The sequence below is a fragment of the Desmodus rotundus genome, chromosome 1, assembly GCF_022682495.2.
Source record: "Desmodus rotundus isolate HL8 chromosome 1, HLdesRot8A.1, whole genome shotgun sequence".
NCBI classification, from domain to species: Eukaryota; Metazoa; Chordata; class Mammalia; order Chiroptera; family Phyllostomidae; genus Desmodus; species Desmodus rotundus.
In genome coordinates this window covers 172,218,891-172,239,138 of record NC_071387.1, presented here as the reverse complement: position 1 = coordinate 172,239,138, position 20,248 = coordinate 172,218,891, and the positions used below count along the sequence as shown (strand labels likewise).

At 33.3% G+C, this 20,248-nt stretch overlaps 1 protein-coding gene across 3 annotated transcripts in view; it reads left to right on the top strand.

Annotated features, from left to right (window-relative positions):
* SREK1 (splicing regulatory glutamic acid and lysine rich protein 1) overlaps nt 1-19,050 on the top strand; it is a 40,122-nt gene extending 21,072 nt beyond the window's left edge. For all 3 annotated transcript variants that reach the window (XM_024578645.3, XM_071219624.1, XM_024578646.4), the window contains 5 exons: nt 3,086-3,205; nt 3,646-4,044; nt 8,323-8,418; nt 14,132-14,276; nt 15,395-19,050. In XM_024578645.3, the coding sequence (XP_024434413.1) occupies nt 3,086-3,205; nt 3,646-4,044; nt 8,323-8,418; nt 14,132-14,276; nt 15,395-15,544 (910 nt within the window). In that variant the 3' untranslated portion in view covers nt 15,545-19,050. The remainder of the gene's footprint in view (nt 1-3,085; nt 3,206-3,645; nt 4,045-8,322; nt 8,419-14,131; nt 14,277-15,394) is intronic.
* The last annotated feature ends 1,198 nt before the right edge of the window (nt 19,051-20,248 follow it).

Here is a 20,248-nt window from a genome sequence, read left to right as displayed (position 1 = left end):
GTTAATTATGGTCTTCATTTATGGTAACTTTCATGTAGGTCCATCTAACTATGTAGCATTCTAAATTACTTATTCTCAGCATGCATACAATTGACCCTTAAACAACATGGGTTTGAACTACGTGGGTCCACTTAACGTGGATTCTTTTCAGTAAATATATGAGTATAGTCAGCTCTCCATATCCATGGGTTTAGGATTTGTGGATTCAGCCAACCACAGATTTGAGACAGTATTTTTGGTTCACAGTTGGTAATCCACGAATGCAAAAGGCTGACCGTATGCATTTTTCCGTGCCATTCCATGCCATTTCTTGAGCATTTGCAGATTTTGGTAACTGGTGGGGAGAGGGGGCAGTTTTGGAACCAGTCCTTTGTGGATAACAGGGATGACTGAAGTTTTGGGGGAGTCACAACATTTTCAACTGTGCAGGCATCAGCACCCCAACACCACGTTGTTCAAGGGTCTACTGTATATATACACACATGCACATAAATGAACATATCTACTTGTATACACATGTTTACATATACTTTTTGATAAGCATATACTATTTTTATACATGGTTTATGGAAACATAGCTTTTATTAAGTTCTTAAAGAAATATGTAAGAGGGTGAGTTGTTTAAAAGAAAAGAAGACCCTTACCCAAAAAACATTTGACTTAAGGATCTTGACATGGAAGTAAGTTTCCCCACTGTAGTAGGGGAGGAGGATGGCAGGCAGTGATTAGCTTCCCCTCCCTTGCTGGTGTGACTTGAGACCCTCAGCTCTGCCTCTGACCTAGACTTACCAGGAGTATGAGTTGTAGGAACTCTTGTTCTTGAATGCCCACCCTCTTTTCAGTTTTCACTGTTCTCAGGTACTTCTAAAGTCTCCCCCTCCCCCTTTCCCTTCCTTTTTTTCTTTTTAAGAGTTTATTTTTAGAGAGGGGGAAAAGGAGGGGGAGAGAGGGAGAGAAACATCGATGTGTGAGAGAAACATCAGATTGGTTGCCTTTCGAAAGCCCTTGGGGGTCTGCCCTGCAGCCCAGGCACGTGTACCTACCAGGAACTGAACCTGTGACTTTTAGTTCGCTGGCCAGCACTCAGTCCACTAAGCTACACCAGCTTGAGGCTATTCCTTCCTTTTCTTATGTTATGAGGGAGGAAGGGGTGTCTTGTCAATGTGACCTTGGCTAGGGCTGGGATGATGTGTTTCTACTTTTTGTTTCCAAATTTGTATGTTTTTTTTCATAGGGACAGTGTTAGGAAAGGTGGGCAGTACTATAATTACTGTTTTAAAGTCAAGTAATCTTTACAGACCAGCATAGGAACTATAAAATATTTTATAATATTATATGGGAAACAACTGACTTACAAATGGTCTTTGATGCAACATGATGGTAAGTTGTCCTTTATTCACAATTAAATGTATAAATGCAGTTTTGCACATTACTCTAAACGGAGGACTGCTAACAAATTTTTATCTTTGGTTGGATTACATTTGCTCTTGATTTTAAGCTTTTTGACTAGCGGGTGATATGGAGAGACAAAAATATTTAATGTCACAATTAAAATATAATAATTACTCTTGGGCAATAACAGACCTACAGGGTAAGATAGGAAACCAAGTGATCAGTTTTTCCTTCCTCCCTCCCTCCCTCCCTCCCTCCCTCCCTCCCTCCCTCCCTCCCTCCCTCCCTCCCTCTTTTATCTATTAGGGCTCTGCTTACAATTTTAAAAGGAGTTTCTTCGCTTTATTAAGGTTGGAAAGCACTGTTTGAGAAAAAATTATTATTTATATTTTTAGAAAGGTTAACTAGAACAGAATCTTAAGAATTTTTGTTAAGTGTATAGAAATAAAGGCCCTTCTACATTACCCTTATGTGGACTTCTGAAAATGGACTGAAATGTTCTAAGTTTTGCATTTTTGCCTTAATACCTATTATTTGATTTTTGTATCTCTCAGGTTATTAGTGATAAAAATTTTTTTAACAAACTGTGAGTTATATTAAACATTTGGTATGAAGATAAATGTATATTTTTTAAAAGCAATAGATGGATAGTTTGATAGAAAATTAGCTTTTAGAACACAAATTTTAACTGAAAGTATCAAACAAGATTTCATCATTAATTGAGGGTTGTCTGGAGGGTTTTCTGGTTTCATAGTGTACCACAAGCATTTAACTGTGTGTATCTCTCTCGTAGATACTTGCTTTAATTCATGAAACTGACTGTCAAGATGAGTTTTAATTATATAAAGCATACTTGTGGAAGCTCATTTGACCTCCTTGGAATAAATTAAAGATAGAATTTAAAGTTTTCATTTATGTTGTTGATGATGATAATAGTGTTAAGAATTTTAAACATTTACTCTGTGCCAGAGCTTGCTAGGCAATTAATTTTCCATATGTCATCTGATTTAATCCTCATGAAAGCCCCAGAAGATGTAGGTATAATTCTTGTTCCACTTTACAAATGAAGAAGCTCAGGCTTAGTGAGATTGGCTAACCAGAGTTCTCACAGCTAGTGTGTGGCAGAGCTGAGTGTTAGAGCCAGATTGTCTTGACTCCAAAGCTGGTGAGTTTCATCACTTTGTTGTTAAGGTTGTGTGCATTCAGTTTTGTTATATTTTAATACATGCTTTCTAGAATATTCAATATTAAAAAATCACATGTAAAACAGTTATTTCAGTGGGGTAAAGGAACCTAATGAATTTCACAATTGGAATAACAGTTATTTTTCCTTCAAGAATTTCTGTAACAAAGGTTACTTTTAATAGCTGTGTTTGTGTAGTTATAAAATCAAGGCCTTGCATATTTAACATTTGATTATATCTGTCTTTAACTCAGAAGTAATGATGTTTATTGCAAATGACTTAAATTCTTTGTCTGTTTTTATGTGTGTTCTGGACAATGATCTATCTGGTAAAGTTTTCAGTAAATTTATTTTAGATAATCTAACTGAAGCATTACATAGAAGAGAATTTTAAAATAATGATACAGATTCAGGATAGGTTTTAAAATTCTCTTATTTGCAAGACGTCTTAAATCTTAAAAAATTGAAATTCTAAGAAAAAGGTTTGACATTATAACAATTTTTTTTTAGGAGTAGATCCCATAATAGATCACGTTCAAGACAAAAAGATAGACGTAGATCTAAGAGTCCACATAAAAAACGCTCTAGGTCCAGGGATAGACGGAAATCTAGGAGTCGTTCACATTCACGGTGAGTTTTTGGAAAATTACAGGTAATTTTTTTGTGGCTTCGTTCTTAAAAAATCTTTTGTGGTTTAGGTTTTTAATGAGAGAAATGAAATGTTTTTCTGATAGATTTAGTAACGATTAATGATCAATTTGGTTATTTTTGTAATGATTGATTAATTTAGTAATGATTAATGATTAACCAATGATTTATATTGGTTTCCATTGATTTGACTCTGGTGGCCATTATGACTATGAGGTTTCCTTACTATTATACTTAATTCCACCAGGTTATCATTTCATTTAGCGGCTTCAGTTATAACTGAGATACATAGGAATTTATATGTGATATCTTATAACTATTATAAATTGTTTTGTGTTGATAATTATTGAAGAAGGGGAGGTTCTTTGAGGGAGTAGAATTACTTCAGTTGTGAATCTACTTATTTATTTTTGTTTTTAAAGGGACAAGAGAAAAGACACCCGAGAAAAGATCAAGGAAAAGGAAAGAGTGAAAGAAAAAGATAGAGAAAAGGAAAGGGAAAAAGAGAGAGACAGGGAAAAGGAACGTGAAAAAGAAAAAGAACGAGGGAAAAACAAAGATAAAGACCGGGATAAAGAACGGGAAAAAGACCGGGATAAAGACCGGGATAAGGATAAAGACAAGGAAAAGGACAGAGAGAGAGAGCGGGAAAAAGAGCATGAAAAGGAGCGAGACAAAGAGAAGGAAAAAGAACAGGATAAAGAAAAGGAACGAGAAAAAGACAGATCCAAAGAGATAGATGACAAAAGAAAGAAGGATAAAAAATCCAGAACACCTCCCAGAAGTTACAATGCATCAAGAAGATCTCGTAGTTCCAGCAGGTTTGCTATGTTTAAAATTTTTACCAAGGGGTTTACTGATGACAAATGTAAACATGAATTAACTGAGGGGAAAAGATTATTCTGTACAAGTTGAATCAGTACAGTAATATCAGAATATCTTCCTCTGCAGAGTAAACATTTCTCTTAACAGAGGCTTGCCACAATATTGAACCTATGAGGAGGAAGGATGGATGGTATCCGACAAAATTATTTGAAATGCTTTACTTACCCTTTGTGATCTGTTATTTTAACCTGGTGGTGGTGGCAGCAGCAGATGCTGCTGCTGCTAATATTTCTTGGAGGGTGGATGGAGGGGCAAGTTATTTTTTTTAATTGGGGCCATATTGGTTAATAAAATTATATAGGTTTCATGTGTACAATTCTATAATATATCATCTGTATATTGCATCATATTTTTACCACCTTTTGTCACTGTGTATTTATTTGATCCCCATTACCTTTATACCCCTCAGTCCCTTTTCCCTGTGGTATCCACCATACCGTTCGTTGTCTGTGTCTATGAGATTTTGTTTGTCTTGTTCATTTGTTGCTTTCAGTTTTATATCCCACAAAGGAGTGAAATCATATGGTTCTTGACTTTTTCTGACTTATTTCACTTAGCATGATATTCTCAAGATCCATCCATGTTGTTGCAAATGGCAGTATTTCATCTTTTCTTATGGCCGAGTAGTAGTCCTTTGTGTATTTGTACCACATTTTCTGTGTCCAGTTGTGTATCAAAGGATAGTTCACCATCAGCTCACACCTGTTAGGATGGTATTATGAACAAGACGAGTAAGTCATTAACTAGTGTTGGAGAGGTTGTGGAGAATAAGGAACCCTTACTCACTGCTGGTGGAAATGTAAACTGGTGCAGCCACTGTGGAAAACAGTATGGAGGTTCCTCAAAAAATTAAGAGAGTTACCATATGACACAGCAATCCATGTTCTGGGTATCTACTCCCAAGATTTTAAAGCATTTATTTCCAAAGGTATATGTACCCCTATGTTCACTGCAGCATTACCACAGTGGCCCAGACATGGAAACAGCCCGTTTTTGTTTTTTTTTTTTAATACAGAAAAATTGACCTGTTAAGCGTCTGTGATTCTTTGGAATGGTGTAGTAAGATTTATTATGCAAAATGATTTCTAAAGCTACAGTGTTATTTTGTCATCTAAATTAACTTTTATAGGACTATTTTGTTGAGTGTTTATTGTGTCAGTTTTAAGGTTTTGCTCTTTTCTTAGGACCATTCCCTGAATTTATTAATAGGTGTGCTGCCACCAGGTAGAGTAGGTTGCCATAATAACAGCAGCAAAATGAGGACCTTCATTGATTCAGGATTGTCCAACCTACATCCATTGCTCCAGAGATACTATGACTATAAATAAATAGCAGTTCCTAATTTGTATTAAGCTATATATTTAAAATATTAATATATATATTTTAGCAAGTTTTAAAGCTATTTTAAATAAAATTTTTTATAGAAAATTATTTCTGAGACAGGAATATCTCTTGTGTTTTAGTGGCTTATTCTTCATGTTAGTCTTTGGTTAGATAATACAAGATAATCACAAGCATTTATTGAATACTTCTAAAGATTTTATTTTATTTTTAGACGGGGGGAAGGAAGGGAGAAAGAGAGTGAGAGAAACAGCAATGTATGGTTGCCTTTGGCCTGCAACTCAAGTATGTGCCCTGAGTGGAAATTGAACCTGTGACCCTTTGGTTCTCAGACTGGCACCCAGTCCACTGAGCCATACCAGCTAGGGCTGAGTGCTTTTACTGTTTGCCAGATTTTATATCTCAGCAGTTTTTCACGACTAACCTTGTTTAATCTTACAATAAGCCTATGGGAAGACTATTATTATCATGGTTTTAAAACATGAGGAAGTTTAGAGGAAATTTTCCATCATCTCTGTGCTTTGGTATGACAAGTATAGTAGCTCTTTCTTTTTTTTTAGAGATTAAGTTTACTTGAGAATTCTCTAACCAGCGGGTACTTGCTACCTGCTTTAAAAAACTGCCTCATAAGCATAACATTGAAAGCAACAGTATATGTTTAAATGGGACTTAAAATAAACAGGTCATATTTTAGGACCTTGAATCAAAACCTGAAGAATTAATTTAACCTAATTTACTGTGGGTATCAGTTGAGCCTGCAACTGGACATTTATGGCACAGTGATTTTATTCATCGTATGTTACACATTCTTTTGTGTTTACGTGATTGTTTAGATATCACTATTCACAACACCAAATAATGTTTTGATTCCTTTTAATTTAGTTGAGTTTGCTTTTTCTGATGACTATGAAATGTTTAATTTTTTCATGGCCATTTTAATTTGCTTGATATTTAAGAAAGCTCAGATGTTCACATTCAGTCCTAGTGTATTCTTAAATAACCCTGGGGCCTGGAGAATAGATGCTGATTAATATTAGTTCCCAAAGGTTTGGCAGTTTGGGGTGTTCCATGCTTTCCGAAGAGCTTGGTGAAGAGTTAAAATTTCTTAAGTTTTATCATTTTTCTGCTTTTTAAGTGTTTCCCATTTATTATTTAATAAATGGGAAACATTTCAATTGCTCATAAAAATTGTCTACTTAATATTTTATTTCCAACATTGTCACCTAATCTACTTCTTTAAAGAAAGTTTTTATAATATAAAAAAGTTTTAATGCTTAAAAGTTACTGTCAGTAAAGGTGAAACCAAGAAAGGGATGGAGAAAATATTTATTGAGCACCAGTTATGTGCCAGACACTATGCTTGGTACTTTTTTAGTACTATTTTAAATCCTCATAACAATACTGCAAAGCTTGAGTTACCTCCATTTTACAGTTGGAAAAACTGAGATTTAGATTAAAAGCAATATGACCGCAGTTATTCAGCAGGTAAAGTGTGGAAGCAAATTTTAAATCTAATTCTAACTAACTACAGTTCTTCACACTACAGCTGCTCACTTCTTTGTCAACTAATTGGTATTCTAGATTGCTGTCTGTTCAGTCTTGGCTCTTATCATCAGGTGGTTGTTACGAGATGTCCCTGTATGTGGTGCTTCCTAAACAGTCAGAGCGATCAAGGTGGGGGCCCTTTTGTGTAAACTTCAGGTCTGGGAAATACTATGTTCTCATGCTGTGACAGAAGTACTTAAGGTTCTGCTTCTGAGCTGGTACAGGAGAGCATTGATTGAATGGAATATTGTTATCTAGTTGCTTCATCAGTCAGAAGTATAATTTTGGGACATCCTGGAAATAAAGTTGGGTGATGGAGGAGAGACCTTCAGGCAGAGTTGGAATTGACTTATTTGTGTTCTCAAAATTCTTGAGCTTTTTTGGTTTTAACATCTACCATATATACCATATCTGAGCATTATTTAGGTTTTTATTTTATAAATGAAAAACAGATAAAATGTTTCATTAAGCTAGAGTCTAATTTACTGAGGTGGTAAGAACAACTTAAATTCTAGAAGATTAGATTCTTTCGGCTATGTGGCTACTGATGAGCAAAACTCTGTGAGATAGCTTGTTGGGTACATTAATTAACTAATAATTATATCCTCATACCTCATCCCCTGAATTATGGACATCTTGAAATTTATTGTTTCTAAGCCAGCCACCTTAGATATTATATAGTAATTATTTTTTAGTGATCTTTTTAGTAATTATTTACCTATATCTTAGCAACTGTGCACTCAACTTTAACAGAACAGCAATAATGAAATGATAGGAGATGGGAGGGTAAAGTGTAAGATGAGTTAATGTAAATACTTTTCCAGAGATAACCTAAATACTACTTAGGTCTGAGAAGTTCATGTTTTGCAAGCCAGCTTATCTTTCAGTTCTTGAAAAAGTCATGTTTCCTTGTTACAAAATAATCCACAGTGGGGCAGCAAGGAGCTAACTAGGTGCATGACCAAGAGTCTGATAAACAGTTTCAGGTGCTAAGGAAGAACATATTTGAGAGAATCCAAAACATCCATTTATATTTTTTTGTATTCAAGATATATTTGTTCAAATAAACCAGGTGAATTGGAGTTCCTCTACTCTTTCTAATATGAAATCTTAGGATATCTTTTTATCAGTCTGTAAGATTTATGGTTCATAATTTGACCTGCACTAAAATTAAGTAAAAGAATGTGCTTATAAAGGACATGTGTTTAAATTGGCCTCCAAAGAATACTATTCCCTTGAGAGCATTAACGACTTTTCTTTCTGTATTTGAACTGGCCTTTATGTAACTTGCTTTTTTTTTTTTTTAATGGCTTTACCTTGACTTTCAGGGAAAGACGTAGGAGGAGGAGCAGGAGTTCTTCCAGATCCCCAAGAACATCAAAAGCGATAAAAAGGAAGTCTTCTAGGTCTCCATCTCCTAGGAGGTAGGTTGAAAACATATGCTAAAACCAAGGAGGAAGCAGGGAGTTCAGAGGGTAATTTTTCTTCAGTCTTTATAGTTCTGAATGAGTATAATACATTTGCATGGTTCAGAGATCAAAACAATATGCACTGATAGATCTTAATTTCCACCTGTGTGCCCATCTATTCTGTCCTTGTAAGTGATGACTTTTAAGTTTTTTGTATATCCTTCCAGTTTCTCTCTCTCTCTCACATACACACACACACACACAAGGTAAGAATATGTAATTCTATTTTAATCTTTCTTATACAAGAGTTAGTACAAAATAGACACTATTGTACACTTGCTTTTGTCACTTAACTATCAGATCTTTCCATATTCGTCGGAGTGCACTGCTTCATTCATTTTCACCACGACGTGCACTTTCATTGTATGATAGTACCTTAGTTTAACCAGCCTGCAGTAGAATGGGTTTTCTTAATTTTTCTGTTATAAAATATACAATACTGTAATGAAGGGCTTTGGGCTTAACTCATTTTGTAGGATGCAAGTATGTAGGAAAATTCTCTAGATATGTTAATGTTGAGTCAGAAGATTGTGTTTGTAATGTTGCGAGAGCTATTTCTGTAGTGCCCCCCTGTGTAAGGATTGGCAGTCCCTTGTACTTTAACCAACTGTGTATGAGAGTGCCCATTTCCCTATAGCTATAACAGCTTATGGAATCAAAAGTTGTGGGTTTTTGCACATCTGATAGATGAGAAATGGTACCAACATACAGTAAATTTAAATTCAGTTGCATTTCTCTTAAAAGTGAAGGTGGGCATCTCTATGTATATATGAAGGCCATTTGTATTTCCTTTCCTGTGTATTGTCTGTATACTTTGCCAGTATTCCTAGGGTCTGTTTTCTGTTATTTTCAAGAGCTCTTTTTGTATTGGGGAGATTATTCTTCAGTGATTTGATTTCAAGGGTCATTTCTAGTTTTCACCTTATCTTTTCTAAGTTACTGTTTCTAAGTTTACCACCCTTACAAATGAAGTAATATAGAATGTGCATATTTGCTAATATGTTAAGCAAAATAGTTTTAAATAATAATCTACTTAGTGACTATTTTTTAACTTGTCCTATTTAAGTACCAGGTTTTAAATACTAATTAAAAAAATTTTTAATATAAATTAATTTCTCAAGTATTTTTCTTTTGTGATTTCTTGATTTTGTCATAAGTTTAGAAAGGTCTTTTCCTAATCCAGGTTTACAATAGAATTTCCATTTTTTTCTTCTACTTTTATGGTTTTATTTTTACATTTATATTTTTGATCTATCAGTTTATCCATATGTACCATATGGCATATGAGTCCATTTTATTTTATTTTTCCAAATGCTTTTCTGTTGTTCTAATACCATTTATGAAAAACTCAGTTTTTCTAAAACTAGTTTGGTATTTTGCTTTTGTTGTGTACTGAATTTTTCTATTTGGGTCTGTTCCTGGACCTTCTATGCCAGCGATTTTCAACCTTTTTCATCTCATGACACACACAAACTAATTACTAAAATTCTGCAGCATGCCAAAAAAAAATATTTTTTGCTGATCTGACAAAAAAATTAGGTATAATTTTGATTTCATTCACATCAGTCGGCTATGGTTGTGTTGGCGGCTTTTTTTTTTTTTTATTTTATAATCTAAGGGAAAAGAGGTCAGTACCTCTGACTAAATAGTCAGGTATTACATATTTTAAAAATTCTCATAGCACACCAGTTGAAAATTGCTGAACTGTGCTGTAGGATTGGTCTGACTGATGATTCGTGTACCAGTGCTCCATGGTTTTTAGCTACTCAGATTATATAGTACTTCTTAATATCTAATAAGGCTTGTTCTCCACACTGCCCAGTGCTCTTTTTTGATGTTCTCTGGCCATGCTTGTATGTTTATTTTTCCATTTGAACAGAAGAATCAGTTATCTAGGTTCTAGAAATAAAGCCTGTTGATGATTTGTATTACAGTTGCATTACACTTATTAGAGAAAATGTGTAAGTACTTTATTAATACATAAAACTTCATGATGTTGAATCTTTCTCTCCAGGAACATGGTATATCCCTCTGCTTATTCAGGCCATCTTTAATGTTTTTCATTGTTTGTTTGTTGCTTTTATAAGTGAGGTTTCCTTATGTTATGTAATTGGAGGTTGGGTTTGTACATATAGGACAGTATTGATTTTTGTTTATTTTTTTATCTTACTACCTTACTTAAAAGTCATACTTTCTCAGTTCATTTTTCTATTTTTTTTTAAAGATTTTATTTTAATTTTAGAGGGGAAGGGAGGGAGAAAGAGAGGGAGAGAAATATCAATGTGTGGTTGCCTCTCGTGTGCCCCCCACCTGAGGACTTAGCCTGCAACCCAGGCATGTGCCCTGACTGGGAGTCGAACCAGCGATACGTTGATTCACAGGCTGGCACTCAATCCACTGAACCACAGCAGCCAGGGCTCAGTTGGTTTTCTAAGTTTAGAAAAGAGAAATTTATAAAAAGCTTTGCCAGAGTGTAAGGAGCATGTTTCCCAATAGGGGTATTTTATTTGTTTGTGGGTTATTATTTTTAGGTGAGAATAATGGAAAGGTGGCTGTATTTTTATTGAAAAAAACAACAACAAACTTTGCCTATGAAAGTCAAGACTTTTCTCAGTTGTGTACACAAATTAGACAAAAAGACTATTCACAAAGTGTCACTCTCTTCCCTATTTCCTTTACCTTGCTCCCCCTTCACCCTCTGTAAGCGATTGTTTATCGTTCCTTTCTTTTTGCAAAATTGAGTAGATACATATATTTTAATTTCTCCTGTTTTCGCAAAAGACACTATAATGTATATGCTCTGTTTATGTGTATGGTCAGTGACTATACCCAACCCCACCTTCACCTGAGTTATTTTTTTAAAACGAGAAATAATTCACTTATTTTAAAATTCACCCTTTTTAGATATGCAATTAAGTGGTTTTTAATATGTTCACAATGTTCTGAAACCATCACCACTACTTAATTCTAGAACTTTTTTCATCATTTCAAAGAAGGCCCATACCCATTTGCAGTTACTCCCCATAGTTCCTGTGACAGCCACTAATTTATTTAGTGTCTCTGGATTTGCCTGCTCTGGGCATTTCATACATGACTCATACAGTATGCTCATACAGTATGTGGGGTCTTTTTGTATCTGGCTTTTTGACTAAATGTAATGTTTTCAAGGTTAAATTCTTGCATGTTGCAGCATGAATTGGTATTTTCATTCCTTTTTATGCGTGAATGGTACTCTATTGTGTGTATAAAAACGTTTTATCCATTCATTAGTTGACGGATATTTAGTATTATTTCTATTTCGGGATGTTACGAAAAAATGCTGCTTTAAATATTCATATATATGTTTTTGTGTGGACATGTTTTCATTTTCGGGGGGTTTACTAGGACAGTTAATTGCAGAATCATAACAACTTCATCTTTATCTTTTCTTGAGAAACTGCCAAATTGTTTTTCAAAGTAGCTGTACCACTTCACATTCCCATCAGCCATGTACATTGGTTCTAGTGTCTCTACCTGTTCACTAACACTCGTTCCTGTTTACCTCTGATTATAGCCATTCTAGTGTGTGTGTAGTGGTATGTCATTGTGGTTTTGATTTGCATTTCTCTTATGATTAGTAATGTTGACCGTTTTTTTTCATGTGCTTATTGACCATTTGTATACCTTCTTTGAAGAAACGTCTATTCAAGTTTTTGTACATTTTGAATTGGGTTACTGTTTTTTGTTGTTAAGTTGTAAGAGTTCTTTATATTTTGGGTATTGATTTTTTTACTAGATATATGATTTAAAAATATTTTCTCCCATTCTCTGTGAGTTGTTTGTCTTTTTACTTGTTTGATAATATTTTGATGCACAAAAGTTTTACAATTTTGATGAAGTCAAATTTACTTTTCCCTTTTGTTGCTTTTCTTTTTAGTATCATATCGAAGAAATCATTGCTAAATCAAATGCCATCAAGATTTTTCCCTATGTTTTCTTGTAAGATTTTTTTAGTTTTAGCTTATATGTTTAGTTCTCTGATCTATTTTGAGTTAATTTTTATATGTGGTATAAAGTAAGGGTTCAATTTCAGCTTGCATTTGGCTATACAATTTTCCCAGAACAATTTGTTGAAAAGGTTGTCCTTTCCCTATGGAATGGGTCTTGGCACCCTTGTAAAAAAAATTATTTGACCATATATGAGTTTATTTCAGGACTTTCTTTTCTGCTCCGTTAGTCTATATGTCTGGTGCTTAATGCCAACTTTGTCCTTCTTAAGATTATTTTGGCTATTTGATGTTCCTCAAAATTCCACATGAGTTTTAGGATGGGTTTTTCTGTTTCTATGAATGATACCAGATGGGATTTTCATAGGGATTGCACTGAACCTTTAGGTCACTGTGAATACTGTTGTCATCTTTACAGTATTTAAGTCTTCCTCATGAACACAGATTTCTTTCCATTTATTTGTCTTTATTGCTCACAGCAAATTTTTTGCCACCTTGGTGAAATTTATTTCTAAGAATTTTATTCTGTTTGATGCATTTGCTCCTTGACTTTTAAGAGTTACATATAAAGATACATGTACACACAAATATGTTGCAAGTACATATTTTTTGGTTTGTTATTTTTCTTCCAAATATGCTAATGCTGGTTTTTGCTTTGCAAACGCTTCTGTAGATAATCTTTACTTTTATGGACCTAAAATCTTTGTTATGGTTAAAAAACCTTTTCCTTCACCTACATTAAAGAAATTCACCCATATTTTCTTCTAGTAGTGTGTTGTTTTACTTAAAATATTTAGGTCTCTAGCCCATTTGGATTATTTATTTATGTGGAATGAGATATGGATCCAATTTTATCACTTAGCAAGTATCCAGTTGTCTCCAAACCCTTTATTTATAAAAGACCATCTTTTCTCCAGTGATTTGAGATGCCACTTTTGTTATACTAACTTTTCATATAAACTTGGATTTGTTTCCTAAGTGTCTTTATTTGTTTCATTGGTCTTTGTGATTATTTTTAAACTGTTTATAATTAAAAGAAGAAAGTTTAGAATTCATATCAGGGCTGTTTTGAATAGAAGGTATTTGTTATGCTTATGTGAAATGTCTCATTTTTTTTCCCTTTAATTTTAAGGGTACCCTTTTTTTTAAGTAAATGAAACTTTTTCATTCCATCTTCTACTTAACTTTTGCTCTTGCATTGATTGGTGGGACTTCTTTGTAACGGTGCATGATGGGGACACGTGGCACAGTAAGTTACTTGAAGTTCCAGTTTTGCTGGTAGTCCTGCTAGGGAGCCACATCTGGTTCTTCCTCTTTTCATTCCTTTCTGCTTATTCATCTTTTGCTGTCAAAATGTGGGTTAAAAATGTATATATTTGTTTTTATTTTACCCTAATTATAGCAGATAACTCCTGAATTTTTAAGAACTAATAAATTGACAATAACAAGTTGTGTTTTATATGAACACAGGTGGGCTCTGCTAAAATGACTTGTATATCTTTAAAATGTTATAGTGTGGGTAGAGTAAGTGAGGTTATAGGCCTCATTTATGTTACTTGGTCAAACTAAGTTACTGATTGGCTTGTATACAATGCTTTAGTGTTAAATAAGAATATTTTGTCATCAGTATAGCAGGTCTTTAATTTCTTATAAATTAACTGATGTTATCAATGTTCTTACAGCAGAAATAAGAAAGATAAAAAGAGAGAAAAAGAAAGGGACCATATCAGTGAAAGAAGAGAGAGAGAACGTTCAACCTCTACAAGAAAGAATTCTAATGACAGAGATGGGAAGGAAAAGTTGGAGAAAAACAATACTTCACTTAAAGTAAGCAATGGTCATTCAGTGTTTAGGCTTTGAATAATTGAGATCATTCCTTGTTGCATAGAAGTAGTTTTAGGCTAAAAGCTCCTTGAGGGCAATTGTGTCTTACATGTTATTTTACATTTTCTCATATTGTTACATTGGCAGTTTTTTTAAAAAACTAAATTTTGGGGGGATGAGATAAAGCTAATTGAAATTTAAACAATCACATTTCTTATTTCAGAGAATCATAGAATGGCATACAATAAGAAAAAATTTATACTATCTATATGTAACAGATATATTTGATTTTATACTAAGATTTCTACCTGATGCCATTTTCCTCAATATATTTGTTTCAGCAAGTTTGATAGTTAGGTCATTATTGGTTTTGTAATATATACTGAAATTAGGTTTGTTGAATTAGAATGATTAATGGGAAACCAAATTCCACCAAGCAAGGGTTTTTTAATGAATATTCTAAGGGCTTATGAAATATATTAATTCCTTTGTTTTACTGATATAATTTGTATTTGAAAATCAACTATGAGTTCTGGAGCTTTTATCTTAACAGTTTTATTTATTCTCATTCTCATAATAGTTTATTGTCGTTGGTAATGTTGATAACGTGGATTTCTTAAGCACTTACTATGTGCCAGGCACTATTCCACATGTTCTCATTTAATTCTACCTTAAGATGAGGGCAGAATTTGAACTGTTCTTGAACAGTCTTTGTTAGGAAGAATAGTGATTTCCTTTTCTGTATTCCCTTCTTTTTGCCTCCTTGGTATCAGATTACAAACTATCCTGGCATCCTTGGGACTGGGAACTGCTCTACTCTTTTGGCAGATCTGTCACACTTTTTGAAGTCAGAGAATATGTACTAAACACCTCCTTAGACTTTCTGTTGATCTGTTTTTATTCTAATTTAATTTCCATGGATTGTCTGTCTTTAAGGAGAAGTACAAAAGACGTATTTGATACATGTTTGCATATCCTATTTATATGAAAAGGTAATGGGGGAAAATACCCCATTTCATTAATCCACAAAACATAAAGTCACATATTTTAGCCATAAGCAGAGGTGGTAGCAGGCAACTCTTGAGAAAAATACTAAATGTATATCTTAATATTCATTGTAGGAGAAGGAGCACAATAAAGAACCAGAATCAAGTGTAGGCAAAGACGCAGATGACAAGGAGGCACCTAGGACTGAGGAAAACAAAGTACAGCAAAATGGGAATTGTCAGCCAAATGAAGAAAACCTCTCTACCAAAACAGAAGCGGTATAGGACCAACAAATGCACCTCTAAACACACGCTGGAATAAAATCCAAAGCTTTTAACTCTCTTAACAAGATGTTAAACAGTGAAGAGATACAGTTGAGTATAAAGATACACTCTAACAGCTGTTCTAGTTGTTAGGTGACCTTGTGGCCATCTTGTTACTGAGTAAGAAAATAAAGCATGGACATCATGAAAATAACAGATGTTACCCAAACCTCATCTTGTAAAATCTGTGCATTTCCATGGTGGCTGACACACTTGTCATGTGGTTTGTTAGTGTTTGCCAAGAACCATTACAAGTAAATGGGACATTAAAGATCCAAATTTGTAGTATCCATAAAGACTGGAGACAAGCATTGGAGGCTCTTTTAAAAAGTTCTAGTTACTGAATTTTGTATTGTTTTACCTTTTTTTTTTTTAATTTCAATATATACAAATTGATGATGTGCTTGAAATCGGTGCAAATATATACCCACCCTTGTAAGTGCAGATATGTAAGAAGTTTTAACACTTCACATGATTTATAGTGATTGTGTTAAATTCTCACTATTGTGTTTTCTTTTTCTCACTGTTTAGGACAACAGTTTTTCTTTAAAATAGTTTTACAGATTAAAATTGCTTAAATAAGTGGATTAAAAAACAACCTTCAATGCATGCTACTACTGTTCTCTTTCCAAAGGAAGAATGACTGTGTTGAATACTAATAATAATATATTAGTATTCAGTGTTTAGAATCATTGGGTTTCCCCACAAAGTAAGCACTTCTTTTTTAACTTCCTTGACACTTTCAGGCTTATTATAAATAATATTGCAGTGTGTGTTGTCAGCGGTAGGTGGCAAAGGTGTCATAAAAAGAAAACTTGGGTTTTCAAAATGGGCTATGGGAGCACAAGCTGAAGCTTTAGTGCCTTCTACAATGTGGTATACTGTTTTCTAGAATTTTATATGTGCTAGTCATTCTCAAGTCATACGGAATTTAGATGGATATTCCATTCACTCCCATAGAGAAGTGTGTAAGTGATATGTCAGAAGAGCTTCTTATTTAGTTCGCCTAACATGAGAGGGAAATCCTGTTTTCAAGAATGACTTTAGAGCTTTTAAAACAACAGTGCAGTTTTGGGACCATCAGTTTTATACTGTGATAATTAAAAATGAAGCATGTTCTTAATTTACTTAAAGCAAACCCTTTAGTTGTCTACATGGATGGCCTTAATTATTACCTCTCAGTCATCTTCTCATAAATGGTGTGCAGAAATAGTACTTAAAGGAGAACAAATGAGGTTGTTTTATGTTGAAGGATATGTTTACTTGGTTTGAAATACAGGTCATCCATCATTCTTAGGTTCACTTTTTGAAGAAAGTATGCAAGTAGTAAAATAATAACATTGTTAATATTATTCCCCAGTACCATAACTCATGGTTTCAGAACTTTTCATTATTGTTTATATTTCCAAAAAAGTTACACCTTTTAATTAGCATGTTATTGAAAAATCAAGGATAATTATTTTAATACAATCTAATACAATCAAATTACTCAGTTGCCTTACCTCATCTTATAGATTTAAAAAGCTGGGTAGCACATCAGTTACTTGGTTTCAACATGAGTTTTCTTTTAATGTTAATACTATTGAAACTTAAGTATTTGGTGGAGAATGGAAAGAATTGCCCTTATTGCAAATAATGAAGCCTGATTTGATTATGAAGCTGCTTAATTACTCTTCATGTGTCCAGAATTACTGTGGTATTTTTTCCTTTTTGTCACTGTACATTAAAATTTTTGAAAATGCTTTACTATGTAAAGTATAGATGGTCATTTTAATCATTCAACCACATACGGTTGGCTGGTAAACAGCTTATTCTGATACAAGAATGCTTGGTGAATATGGAAAGATCGTGAAGGAGTACTTATGTCTAGCATCAACAGTTGTCTTATTTATGATATGTAAGTAGAATAGAGCAAATGTTTGAATCTTTGTTATTTTTAGTACCATTTCTCTAATAAAGCTAAGTATTTTAGAGGAAAGTATTTGTTTATGCATTTCAAAACAACATCTTAGTTTTATCCTGTTCTTTTTTTAGTTTCTATAGAAATTGTTTTGACATGGAGTGCGTGTTTGTGTGGTGACTATAAAACAGTCATTTAAAGTTTGAGGTGTTTTCTATTAAATGTTTTGTTTTATGTTGTAATTAACATATTTAATTTGGTCCTGCTGCTAATTATTTTTCTTGCTGATATTTAATCAGCTTTAAAATAATGAAAGACGGTGATTTATAGAAGGTGGACATAAGTGGCAATACAAGAGATCTGGAAAAAGTGAAATCATTTTCTTCATTTAGGGCTTAATGGAAGCAAAGTGTCCTAGGGCCTGTAGATACTGGGGAGGGGGTGGGGGTGAGAGAGAGAGATAGATAAACATTCTCTTTGTTCACTTATGAGAGCTAATATGTTTCCGTTTGTTTATTACTTTCTTTCAAGGTATTTTGTTTTTTCTTTAAAATTATTTTTGTTCATCCCAGGTAGATGTCAGAAACACTTGAGATAAGGCCAAGAAGACAGCCATTTTATACTTGAAGCCTTCTGTAAATTACCTTTTTTAGCTTGACTGTACAGAGAATATACTCTGTTCCTTAAATTGTAACTGCTCTTCATCATTCTAGACAAATTCTGTTGGCTCTCTGGTTCTTGCTTTACAGCAGTGCACACTGAAATGATAATATAAAGTGGCCCTTCATAAGGTAGCCACTTTCATGTGAGAAAACAAGTATAAACTTTAACTTCTGCAACCGTCTCCTTAGCTATTATTTTCCATGTTACAATTGCAAATACTAGTCAGCTTGTGATTTTCTGTTTAGAATTCTATTTTTCAAGAGGTTCACTGTACGCCATGTTTATTTTCAAAGTGTCAGTGGCTTAAATTTTGACATGCTCAATGAAAAAAAACCCTGACTAGAATTAATATTTTGTCATGAAAATAATACCTTGTGATATTAGTCATTCAGGACCCCCATTCATTTCTATACATGTTGCTATATAATTATCTTAACACTTAAAAAACTTGACCCAAATTTTTCAACAAGATAATATTCAAATTTAAGTATTATAATACACATATAGTAATAGGCTTTTAAAACTTTCAAAAAATTATTAGAAATAATAGGGTTTGATTTAAATCTTCAGTAGTTGAATTAGCAATTAAAGTGAATCCTTTTGGAGGGATGCACTGAATGACTTAACATTTCAATTAGTCCTTATATTTTCTTTAAAAGATACTATGGATTTAATTGGGCAGATGATGAAGTAGAGCCATTTCAACAAAGCATGTTCCTTACGTGTTTGAATATTTAAAAACATTTTTGCTACTTCCATACTTAATATTTTCTTTATGTTTAAAAATGTAATATTTAAATCTATTTCTAAATTTCAAAAGTTAGTGCTCTTAAAATGGCTAAATTATATTTCTGAATGCAAGAATACAGTATAAATGTAATAAATTAATCTTTTAAAAATAAAATTGACTTCCCTTCTTAATTTTGGGTTTGTGGATGAATTTATTTTCCTTAGTACATTTTTATTGATGATTCTGCCTAAAGACTCATACATTATTTCAAAAATAAAAGCTAAAGCTATTAATGACTTTTTTCCATATTCTATTAGGTTGGATTTAATAATGATTAGATTTTGTCCATTTTATTTTAAAGTACTTTTATAGTTTTCTAGCAATTAATTTATTATAATTATTAGTTTATATTTAATATAACATTCCTTAATACATTGTTTTTAAAAGCAGGTTTGTAGTCTGTTGCCTGATTTTTAAATTTACTTGTATATAACATTTTAATTTTGAAAATTGCCAACTTCTGAGAAGCTTCACATTATTTTCCCAGGATTGGAATGAATAGTTCCCTTCATTCTTGATTAACATTTATTTGCTAGATAAATAATTTCTTAACAATATTAAGTTCAAATTTATGAAACTCATACTGAAAGAATTAGAGTTGAGATTGAATTGTACTAGTTTAAGGTTACGGGTAGGCAAAAAAACGTTGGGGAACAATCGAAAGAATTTCCCGATTTCCACGGAAGATTACATTTTGGTATACTGTGTATTTGTATAGGTAGTTTAGTTTAATGTTAAATATTACTCTCCTTAATCTTAATTAGGTTAATACAATAGTGTTCTTTACATAATGCTATGGATTATCAAGGGAAAAGTTTAAAACGTAAACATGAAGATGCTGCATAGGTGGTGTGTGTTGTGAGTAGGACTACTAAATGGTACCAGTAAAGATTTATCAAATGATGCTGCTATTGTGTTAATATATTTTTAATAAAATGAAAATCTTAAAACTTTTGCTAGTCTTGACTAGTAATTTCACTTATTTCCAAGACATTTATTTGTATATTTACAGCTTTAAAAAAAAATTTGTTTTAGAATGGGGGGAGAGGGAGAGAGACACTGATATGAGACAAACATTGATCAGTTGCCTCTTGTATGTGCCCTGGCCTGGTACTGAACCCCGAACCTAGGCATGTACCCTGACTGGGAATCGAACTGGCAATCATTCGCTCTACGTGATGATGCCCAACCAACTGAGCCACATGGGTCAGGGCCAGCTTGTTTTCCTAACAAGGAAAGTAACAGGTTGTTCCCGGATTTCAAAATTACTACCAAATACACATATTGAACGTTGGCCAGTCTTCCTGTTCTA